Source organism: Cryptococcus neoformans, chromosome 2 (genome assembly GCF_000149245.1).
Source record: "Cryptococcus neoformans var. grubii H99 chromosome 2, complete sequence".
NCBI lineage: Eukaryota > Fungi > Basidiomycota > Tremellomycetes > Tremellales > Cryptococcaceae > Cryptococcus > Cryptococcus neoformans.
The window spans coordinates 1,589,992-1,599,991 of record NC_026746.1 but is presented as its reverse complement, the minus strand read 5'-3'; the positions used below and the strand labels follow the sequence as shown (position 1 = coordinate 1,599,991).

The 10,000-nt window shown below is 49.0% G+C and overlaps 6 protein-coding genes; 3 read left to right on the top strand and 3 right to left on the bottom strand.

Annotated features, from left to right (window-relative positions):
• The window catches only part of CNAG_04092 (sugar transporter), a 3,119-nt gene extending 810 nt beyond the window's left edge, over positions 1-2,309 (top strand). Inside the window, exons 1-11 of the mRNA XM_012192283.1 lie at positions 1-4; positions 57-196; positions 259-491; positions 569-662; positions 732-881; positions 940-1,082; positions 1,139-1,173; positions 1,261-1,472; positions 1,544-1,752; positions 1,851-1,940; positions 2,021-2,309. The exon at positions 1-4 is cut by the window's left edge and continues 810 nt beyond it. Of these exons, the coding sequence (XP_012047673.1) occupies positions 1-4; positions 57-196; positions 259-491; positions 569-662; positions 732-881; positions 940-1,082; positions 1,139-1,173; positions 1,261-1,472; positions 1,544-1,752; positions 1,851-1,940; positions 2,021-2,111 (1,401 nt within the window). The 3' untranslated portion in view covers positions 2,112-2,309.
• Positions 2,262-3,548, bottom strand: CNAG_04091 (hypothetical protein). Its single transcript, XM_012192282.1, has 2 exons — positions 3,054-3,548; positions 2,262-2,976 (listed from the first exon to the last, which is right to left on the bottom strand). The coding sequence occupies exons 1-2, from the start codon at positions 3,221-3,223 to the stop codon at positions 2,553-2,555; spliced, it is 594 nt and encodes a 197-aa protein (XP_012047672.1). The 5' UTR covers positions 3,224-3,548; the 3' UTR covers positions 2,262-2,552.
• A 374-nt stretch (positions 3,549-3,922) lies between these two features.
• CNAG_04090 (activating transcription factor) lies at positions 3,923-7,213 on the bottom strand. XM_012192281.1 has 5 exons: positions 7,049-7,213; positions 6,659-6,879; positions 6,299-6,460; positions 4,806-6,239; positions 3,923-4,736 (listed from the first exon to the last, which is right to left on the bottom strand). Exons 2-5 carry the CDS (start codon positions 6,714-6,716, stop codon positions 4,534-4,536), a joined length of 1,857 nt encoding a protein of 618 aa, XP_012047671.1. The 5' UTR covers positions 6,717-6,879; positions 7,049-7,213; the 3' UTR covers positions 3,923-4,533.
• A 189-nt stretch (positions 7,214-7,402) lies between these two features.
• CNAG_04089 (coatomer zeta subunit) lies at positions 7,403-8,656 on the top strand. XM_012191936.1 has 4 exons: positions 7,403-7,502; positions 7,578-7,803; positions 7,851-8,079; positions 8,239-8,656. Exons 1-4 carry the CDS (start codon positions 7,500-7,502, stop codon positions 8,387-8,389), a joined length of 609 nt encoding a protein of 202 aa, XP_012047326.1. The 5' UTR covers positions 7,403-7,499; the 3' UTR covers positions 8,390-8,656.
• On the bottom strand, positions 8,482-9,397 carry CNAG_04088 (hypothetical protein). The gene is made up of 3 exons (XM_012192280.1): positions 9,126-9,397; positions 8,919-9,071; positions 8,482-8,868 (listed from the first exon to the last, which is right to left on the bottom strand). Exons 1-3 carry the CDS (start codon positions 9,303-9,305, stop codon positions 8,824-8,826), a joined length of 378 nt encoding a protein of 125 aa, XP_012047670.1. The 5' UTR covers positions 9,306-9,397; the 3' UTR covers positions 8,482-8,823.
• Positions 9,343-10,000, top strand: part of CNAG_04087 (hypothetical protein) — a 2,216-nt gene continuing 1,558 nt past the window's right edge. The window contains exons 1-2 of the mRNA XM_012191935.1: positions 9,343-9,768; positions 9,818-10,000. The exon at positions 9,818-10,000 is cut by the window's right edge and continues 143 nt beyond it. Of these exons, the coding sequence (XP_012047325.1) occupies positions 9,475-9,768; positions 9,818-10,000 (477 nt within the window). The 5' untranslated portion in view covers positions 9,343-9,474. The remainder of the gene's footprint in view (positions 9,769-9,817) is intronic.

The following is a 10,000-nucleotide window of genomic DNA, read 5'->3' as shown; positions in this document are numbered from 1 at the left end:
TATCGTAAGTCATATACCTAAGATTGAGCCGCAATACCACTCAGACTGTACATCAGAAATCAACTTGAACGGTGGTATCGTCTCCAACAAAGGTTTCATTCGGCAGATGGCAGCCCCAGGTACTAAAGCCATTGACGGAAAGTACGTCTCTGCATGGGGGGGTATCCAATCTGCCGGTCAAACCGTAGGACAAATCGTACGTCTCCTACTTCATTTACCAGTTTCCTCGAAGTCGAACGAAAGCTGACTCAATATCAGTTTCTTCAATATGCTACCGACGCTCTTGGTCGAAAATATGCCCTCTATATCCTTTGGGGCTTCCTCGTAGCTTCCATATTCGCCGAAACCTTTGCTAGCCACTGGTCCCATTGGCTTGTGGCCAAACTTTTCTCTGGTATAGGTGTCGGTATGTTGCAAGCAACGATGCCAGTCTACTTGAGTGAAGTAGCGCCTACTCAACTTCGAGGTTTCTTCATCAACGCCTACTCATTGTGAGTTTTGCACCGTTTTACTCCATTTACCCCATTTACCCTTGGTAGACGAAAGAAAAAGTTGACAACCTAGCTAGCTGGTTCTGCCTCGGTCAACTTGCAGCCTCTATCGCGCTCAATGAACTGAACGAAATGAAGCCTGACGATTTCCGAACTGCCATTTACACTCAGGTATGTTCCTCTTTTATCAATTCCATCAGAGTATTTTTTTCCAGAGCTGATCAAGTAATTAACGGGTAGTGGCCAATGGTCGGTGTCATGGGTATTGTCTTCCTCTTCCTCCCCGAATCTCCTTGGTGGCTTGTCAGTAAAGGCAAGCTCGAAAAGGGTTCCAAGATGTTATCAAGATACCAAGGTCATCTCCAAGGCTACTCCGTTGAAGAAGAAATTGTCAGTATGCCTCGTAAATCGAATCGCGTGAATCGTACCTGATGGAATATAAACATAGGCCATCATGACAGCTACATTGGAAGAAGCCAAGATCATCGCCAAACGTCAAGGACAAGAAGGTCAATGGGCAGTATTCAAGGGGAGCAATTTATTCCGTCTGTTCATTGCTTCATGGCCGAAAATGATTCAACAATTCGTTGGGTACGTTCGTACTAGTTACCTCTTCACGCCGAGTCGCTTAGACCGTTTCTCAATAGTCTCTCTGTCTTCAACACTTACGCTACCTATTTCTGTAAGCTTAATCATCCTCTTGCCCTCTCCGCTCTCCCCCTCCATAGTGATCAACCTTCAATGTGACACCGCTAATCCTCTTAAACAGTCCAACTTGCGGGTAACAGCAACCCATTCCTCGTTACCGTCATCCTCTCCTGTGTCCAACTTATTTCTATGCTCATCACCGTCTCTCTAAGTGACAATATCGGCCGTCGACCGCTCACTGTCTACCCATATGGAATTACTGTCCTCTCCGTTCTTGCGCTTGGTATTATCGGCTGTTTCGACTACTCAAGCAAATCTCTCGGTTCTCTCCTCGTACGTCCAGTCCTTTCTTTCCATTTATATGTCGAAATGAAGAATCCTTGTCTGACTAAACTTTGTCACAGATCTTCTTCGCCTGTCTCGCCACCTTCTCAACTACTGGTGCTTCTGCCATCGGCTACGCCTATGCTGCCGAAATTCCCACTCAACGACTTCGAGCCCAAACCGCAGGCTGGGGTCTTGCGTTGTCCAACATGATTGCCATCATGTTCTCTTTCTGCACTCCGCTTATGCTTAATGGTACGGCTAAATGGAATGTCAAGACGGGATTCTTGTAAGTAATTCTCCATCTGCCCTTCTTTTGATGAGGATCATATCCCGAAGGGATTGTAATCTGAAAACCAAATTTGGTACTGATGGAGAGGTTTATAGCTTCGCCGGAACGGGCTCGGTCGCTACTGTTGTTGGGTGGTTTATCCTTCCTGAAGTTGCCCGTAGAACGCCCGCCGAGATCGACGAGCTGTAAGTCAACCCTTCTTTACTCTCTAGCATCTAAAGCGATAGCTTGACTGACCTCCTGGGTTGCGTTTTGTTTCATTCAGATTTGAGAAAAAGGTCAACCCACGCAAGTTCAAAGGCTATGTTACAGACGTCGAGATCTCTTATCGAGAAGCGAATGAGACTTCTGCGTAAGATTTGCTCTGTTGTTAGAATTTGAGGAAGTGTAAGGATTACTGGGTCTATGTCACTGTATATATGCTTTAGGGAATGGGTAATGTCGAAATTGGGGACATGTTATAAGGCTACTATATTATCATCTATTAATCTTGTCATATTCATACTTCAGTGTTTTGGCTTATGCATGAATGGAACGAAACGATTTAACACGCATGATATACAGAAATGAATACGCATTAAAGATATATCTACCTCAAGATTGTACTACTTGCTACATGATTTTGAAGTTCCAAAGTTATATCTTGCTGGCTGGAAAGAAGACGCTACACTCCCCTTTGGGGATAAAACAAAACCGGATCAACAGATCAACTCTTCTAACCCTCATATAGCTCTTTCATTTCCCTTTTCCTGCTTCATTCACTCTCGCCTGTCCCCCACTTGATGTATTCTCCTTGCTCAGAAAAGACTCATCCCTCCTATCCATCCAAGCCCAATTGCACAAACTCCAAAGCTCATACCAATACCCGTCAACCTGAGGTTAGATCTCCCTCTTACAGCGTCCGCCCCACTCGTACTTGAGTCTCCGCTGCTACCATTACTGCCGGTATCACTGTCCGTGGAGTTGGAGGTAGAGTTGGCAGCAGCTGCTACCCCCGTTACTGATCCGGATACCGACGAGCCCCCAGAAGAAGAAGTGGCAGCGGTACTGACGTTACCGAGTAAAGACAGTGTAGTAGTAGGTGTCGGGTTGAAGGTCAGGGATTCACCTGAAGAAAGGAGTTCATTCGATTGTGCAGCAGCAGCTGATGAAGCTGAGGCATGGGGGGTGAAGGAGTATGTGGCGGAGGGGTTGAACACGACGAGGGATGAGAGTGTGGATCTGTTTTAGAGGTTTAGCTTTCATTCTTGATTTGTTGGTGTAGACAAAAAAAAAGACAAGGGGTAATAGCAACGTACGCGTCGTTCAAGCTGATTACACTGGTAGAATCACTGACACCTCTCGCTTCAGCGTAAGCATGCAAGTGAGCTGCGCGTATATCGGCCTGGGAGTGGTCATCTCGCCGGGCTGGAAAAGGGGCAGAGAGGACAAGAGGGAGGAGGATGGTGGTGATCAAGCTAGATTTCATCGTGCCTTCGTTGTCTAATCTTGCGTTTTTGCCGGTCGACAAGCTAGGTTGAGAAAGGAAGGTCAGGAAGGGATGAAGTGAAAGAGAAGGAGGGAGATTAGATCGAAAGTGAACAGAAAGACGCTGGATGTATATATATACCCTGCCTGGTCGCGAGGCAAGAAAACGCGAAAATAGAAAGGAAAAAGCACAGCTGCAATAGTGTATCCAAATAACGCTAGCGATGATGATAACTCGGAAAATCAAACACGCTGCACGCTAGAATCGCAGACACGGATCATGGAAAAGCAGGAACAGACCAAGGGCAAAACTTGAAACACCGAAAACCGGTCTATAAATGCGCTGAGGAACCATCATAAATTTAGAAAAAGGTACATAACGCTAAATCACTAAATAGACTTTTTAGATGATATCATGCCGTTTCATACGCACGCGCATCTGCCTGTAATTGACAAAGTAAACATACTGATGGCTGATCTGAAGGTTTAGGAAGTTTAGAAAGAGGAACTACATACTGGGTCAGTAGTTTAGTAGTTTAGATCCTCTTTTGCTATTTGTTACATCGTTTAGATTTACCTGATCAGGACCGGACGGAAAGAGCGGAGAAGCCGGTGTATAAATTCCTGAAACGGCACCCGGTGCCTTGTTCACCATTCCCTTTCCTCCGTCTCTTCTTCCCTTCCTTTATAATGCCAAGTTTGTTGCGTATTATGCTTGCATATTCAAGAAAAAGAAAAGAAGAGCTGATCGATAAATCGAGCTTCTTAACGAATTACACTGATAAAAAAAAAGAATGATGACGACGAAAGATGAGGAAGAGAGCTGACGAACGACATGCGAACGTCAAAACAGATGAAGAAAGAGAAAAAAAATTCTTTAATAAAGATCGCAACAGTGTATTCATAATATAAATGTAGCGATAAGAGGTCCAAAGACTATATGACCACGAAAAGGCAAGTAAGGCATAGACAAGTCAAGCAGAAGGTAAGAAAATTCAGAGCAAATATGAAAAAAAGTGGAGAGTGTCTACTGATACAAGTGGTTGAATGAAAAACACCAAACGCCATTTTTGAAGAATGATCACACCATGACCAAATATCTCCCGACTATCCTTTTCATCTATCCATTCCATCCATCTTCCTGCAGTTTGGTTGCGAGATGATTGATACAGGCCGTAGTGTGTATTGATAAGAAAGGGGTTGTGTTGCGGTGTGTTTGCTGCAAGAGGCGTGGGACTATACATAATTCATCGTGTTGAGTGCGTGGGAAATGAAGTGGGAAAAATAGATGACGGCGAGGACATTACCCGCTCATCGCAACCTTCCCCCATAAGGCGCAGGGATACCCAGCCCGCAATCACGATGTTGCATCAAGATAGCAGTAAGCCTGCCAACTTCGTCATGCATCTGCTGCACCGTTTGCTGGAGACGTTCATTCTCGATGGTAAGTCCTTCGACTTTGGATTGGAGCTCGTTGAGCCATGCTTTCTTGCGCTGACGGCATTTGAGGGCGGCTGTTTAGTGTGAAAAAAACCGAGCAGGTTAGCCTTTTAAAAGAAAAGGGAGGGGAAATGCACACTTGCCTTGTCGATTCCTCTCCAAGAAATTCTTCCGCTTCTCCTCCTCTGTCTCAAACTTTTGTTCTTTCCTATCATTTCCATCATCCTCATCTTCACTTCCATTCCCACTCCCACTCGAACTTCCCCCCTTCTTCTGGACCGGTATAGAAGCAGCAATGGCGGCGGCACCGGTAGCCTTTTTCCCCTTCTTGGCATTCCCTCTAGCCGCTCCATCAGATTTCCTCTTTGACCCGGTCTGGGGCGTAGAGGTGTTGGAACCTTTTCCTCCACGTGATGATCGACCTGTAGGTCCCCCGACCGCACTCCCTGGCGTCCCCTCTGCTTCTTCTCGCTTTGACAACTCTTGATGTGCTTGACTGAGAAGGAAAAGACCGTTTGCAGCCTGTGAAGCCGCATTAGCATTATGTTGTGCGTAGTCTACATATCCCATCGGCAATTGGACTCCTGGATGGCCTGGGACACCATGGACGCCTGGCACGCCGGCTACGCCAGGGATACCTGGATGTGCAGTGTGTGGATGACCTGGGTGACCGGGATGACCGGGATGGGCAGACATGGCTGGCGCGAAAAACTGGTTTTGGCCAGGCGCACCGGCAGGAGCTCGGGACATATCGCCAAAAACACCGGTAAGCGCGTTGAGTGTGTTGGGCGTAATTGTATCTTGGCCCGGGTGGGCAGAATGGTTGTTTGCTGGTGAGTGAGCGTGTGAGAGGGGGTGGGGTTGATGGGGATGAGGTTGCATATGAGGCGGAATAGCGGAAGGAGGTTGGAGCGGTTCGGTAGAAGACTGGCTCTGAGAATTTTGCGAGGCAGAGGAAGCGTTGGACGCTGTTTGGCCTTGTGCTTGTGCTTGTGCAGCAGCGGCTTGAGCAATCTCGCTACTCTCTCCAAGAGGAGTGACGTTTGTAATTGAGTTGAGGAAAGCGGCCGTGTTCGGCGAAGGAATAGGCAAAGAATTGAGCGACGAGTTTATAAACGAGTTGTAACCAGGGGTAAAACCCGATCCTGTACCAGGTGTAAACCCAGTCCTAAAACCTGAAGACTCGAATCCGCCTTCAGCGTTCCCTTCGTTGGACCTGAGATTATTAGAAGTTGAAGATTGATTTGCGCCCTGGGGACCAGTGAGCATAGCAGGGCTCAAAGGGCCCGAACGAAGAGATTGATTGGCAAGCCAGGGGAACTGAGTAGGGTCCGCAGCAGCAGGGCTGGTGAGTGATGAAAGAGGTGGTAAAGCGTTGTGGCGGGTAGAGGTCGCGTCTGTACCACGAGGAGGGGTGTCGCGGTCAGATGTTCCAGGACCGTGAGAGTCGCGGAATGACTGTTCGAATGGGTTGGGTTCTTGTTCGAGTCGGGAGCGCGCCACAGCATTAGGTCGAAGAGGAGGTCTCTGTACTTCAGAAGCTTGGTTGGCAGGTTTGTCTTTGTCGGAAGAACCGGCTGTTGGAGGCGTCAAAATGAGGGCGGCGATTGAGACAAAAGGCAACAGACCAACATACCTTGTGCATTCCCGCTTTCCTTGCTCTCCTTATCCTCGACCGGTGTCGGTTCTGTGACAGTCAGAGTCGCAGCCAAGTTTGAGTTTTCTTCACTGCCTCTTGACGCAGGAGCTTCAGAGTGCTGGCGTTTCGAATTCGAAGCAGAAGATGAAGGTCGGGTCACTAGAAAACCATTTGAGAAATAACGGGGACGATTGAATAGTAATGTCAGCGTTATGTGATGTCATTGTGGGGCGAGAATAAAATAGTTTTGTAATTTGAATAGATAATGCCGCCGGACACGACTAATCGCGTACGCGTGGAGGATATGTGAAGAGAGGGAGGGGGGGGGTGACGAATTTGTAAAAGAAGTTCACGTACCAGAGTTCTCAATAGACGAGTGAGGCATTGAAGGAGGTGCTTGTGCAACTGCAGCCATTGTTCAAGCAGAGCAAGAATATGTATGTCTGTTTCTAGTAATACACTTTTTTTTTGTTCTTTTTTTGTGTGGGCGACGAATGCACGCGTGGAAAAGAAGAGTGGAGCGTTTTAATGCTACAATGGAGTGGCAAATAGCCTGCGATTGACTTTAAACAGTTGTACTGTAATACATTTCATGGTGGACAGGTAGTCAGCATTTGGGTACATGATAAAGACATGACAAGAGAAGATGGAGAAGATGGGTGGAGATGGGCGGAAGGCGGATTGATTATTAAAGCAAAGGCGGAGAGGGGAGAAGTGATGAAAAAATAAAAGGAGTGATGAACTCACAGGTGTATAACTGTAATGAGCAGTGCCAAAGTTGGGCAGATGGTTATGACGATGTGTGGGAGAATATGATTATGGATGGGGGTCTGCTGGAATCAATTAATGTGAGTGACGACGGAAGGGTGAGTGGAAAGAAGGAACCAAAACTACACCAACAAGATGGAAATGACGACACTGAGAAAACCCCCCCCATTCGATGACGCAAACAACACTTGACCAAAAAAATAAAGGATATTATTTATGGCTTTACTTTATCGCTTTTCTCCCAAAACCAAAGGCGCGGGTCTTACCTTGTTGGTGGGCATGCCTATAAAATATCCACTCCCACCACGCCTATCCTCTCGCGTCGGGCAATCAATCACGACCTGTTGAGCGAGGCTTGAACCGAATATCCAGATCCCCTTATACAGTACGATCCCCAATCCACTCCTCTACTCCTCATCCATCCATCACCATGGCAAGTATCCCTCTGCACTCGGGCCCATTCCAATATCGCCAGCGCTAACATACGTCCCTGTATTATCCTTTACAGTCAAATCTTTCCCTCTACACCGTCACCGCTCTACTCATCCTCGACTCTGACGGCCAACGGGTCTTTGCAAAGTACTATAACCCCCCGCACCAAGCTGTTCCTGCGACTGGAATCCCCATTGAGCTTGGTGTTGGCGCTGGAGGGCCAGGAATGGGCGGGCTGGTCGGTTTCAAGGAGCAAAAGACGTTTGAGAAGAGTGTGTTTGACAAGATACGTCGTGGTGCCGGTACGTCCTCCCCTCATGGAGAGTGATTGAATAATTTACGATGATAGGCGAGATACACCCGCTTCCACCGCACATTATCCTCACCCGCTCCGTCGTCGACCTCACATTCATCATCGTCGGCCCCCTCTCGACATCCAACGAGCTGATGCTCAATCAAACCCTTTCCGCATTCTTTGATGCCGTCAACTTGCTTTTGAGAGGTTCAGTCGAGAAGAGGAACGTATTGGAGAGCTTGGATCTGGTCTTGTTGGCTGCGGACGAGACGGTGGATGATGGGTAGGTTGTCTTTTTTCCCTCTACTCGTCGTCCATCTCCCATCGTCCTAAACTAGAGCCATCTCCTAAACTAGAGCCATCTCCTAAACTAGAGCCATCTCCTAAACTAGAGCCATCTCCTAAACTAGAGCCAAGCTAACAAACAAACCCAAAAACGCAGGATCATTCTGGAAACAGACGCTGCAGCAATTGCCTCTCGCGTCTCCCGCCCTCGACCTGATACGACAGATATCGTCATTAATGAGCAAACGCTCATGAATGCGTACACATCCCTGCGTGATAGGGTGTCGCAAAAGATTCAGCAGTTTTAAGCGGAAAGCGGAGGGAGTGGAGTGCGAGTGTTGGGCCTGTCACTTGAGAATCAGGCGGTCAAGAGGAAGGATGCGAGATGGATGTGACAGGAGAAACGGCCGGTGTTGTATATAAGAAAAAGTTTTCCATCTCTTGTTTTTCGGTCAAACTCTACAATGTTCAAACTCTAGAGAATGGCGTAGAAAATGGGCACGCAATGAGCGGCGGCTTTTTGGACGTTTTTAGACGTTTAAAAGGTATTATGCAAAAATCTAGATACCCTTTCTCGGCGTGTGTAATGCCTGGCTGACTGATAGTTTTTATCATTCGGCTTGCAAGAGCTCGCGGGGTGGCGGGGGTAGCGGCAGTAGCGGCAGTGGTAATGGTAGAGTGGCTTGAAATGGTCTACTGGTAATGGCAGTAGCGGCAGTGGTAATGGTAGAGTGGCTATTGCCTAGACACGCACAGCAAGAGCGAGTACGACGAATATTATCGAATCCTACCTCGATCGCATCAGCTCGCCCAAATAAAAACACCCTCCAGACGTACATTACTAAACATTTCCTGAACAGCCACATCTGTGCCTTCCCAATGACATACCAGGTCGCCTCTTCCCGCTTGGTTATTGTTCTCAGTGAGGGTGGAGGTGATGATGTATTTGAAGCCGCGTGGGTGGAGGGCGAGCATTTGGGATTTGATTTTCTGCGGGTGGGTAGGGAGGGGTTAGGCAAAAAGTGGACAGCTCAACGCACATACCTCTGACAAGCCCCTGCTCAACTCTTTCATGCGTCCAGGATCCGCATGGTCGTACACGACATCGCGCAGTGTGGTAGCGAGGAGTGGACGGATCCATGCGCGGAGTTGGTCTGCGGGGAAGATGGGTTTGGATGTGCTGCTGCTGGCTGGGGAGGTGGTGCGGGTGGGTGGGGCGGGCATCGTTAGTATGTAGGATACAGAGGTGGGATGAAGAGAGGAACAGAGAGGTGGGATGAAGAGAGGGATAGAGGTCACCTCGGTGGGATAAAGAGAGACGCGAAATAGCCAGACGCGACCTGTTGTTGTTGTTTGTTCGCTTTTTTTCGATTCTCCATTCTCGTCCCAAGCGATGTCGCATCTCCCGTCGCCGCCGCTCTCGACGTCGTCTGCGCCGCCAAACCCGTGGTGGACGCCGCGCCAGGAGGATGGACTCGCGCACGCACGGCAGGCGATGAAGCTGAGCATAGGCTCTGCAGCAGCACTCGACGCAGCGTGGCTCGAGGGGCAGCCCCCAGAGTCCCCCTCGCCGCCCTCCCCGGGGGACCTCTCCCCCCCGAAAGGCTCCCCCCCCGCGGAGCCGATGCTCGCGCTGCAGGTGCTTGCCAGGGTTGTCGACAGCAGCAAAGGCAGAGACAAGTTCCTCGTGCGTCCCCCCCCCCCGAGGTCCGTGCGTCGCTCACCACAGGATCTAGAAATGCATGCAGTACACACTCAAGACATACATCTACCTCCTCTCCCTCCCCCCCCTCCCCCTCCCCCTCCCCCTCCGCGCGCCCCTCCCCCGCCTCGCCATCTCCGTCGCCTCCCTCTCCCTCGTCCGCAAATGTCTCCTCCTCCTCAACTCCCTCCGCCCCCTCGCCTCCCTCCTCGCCCCC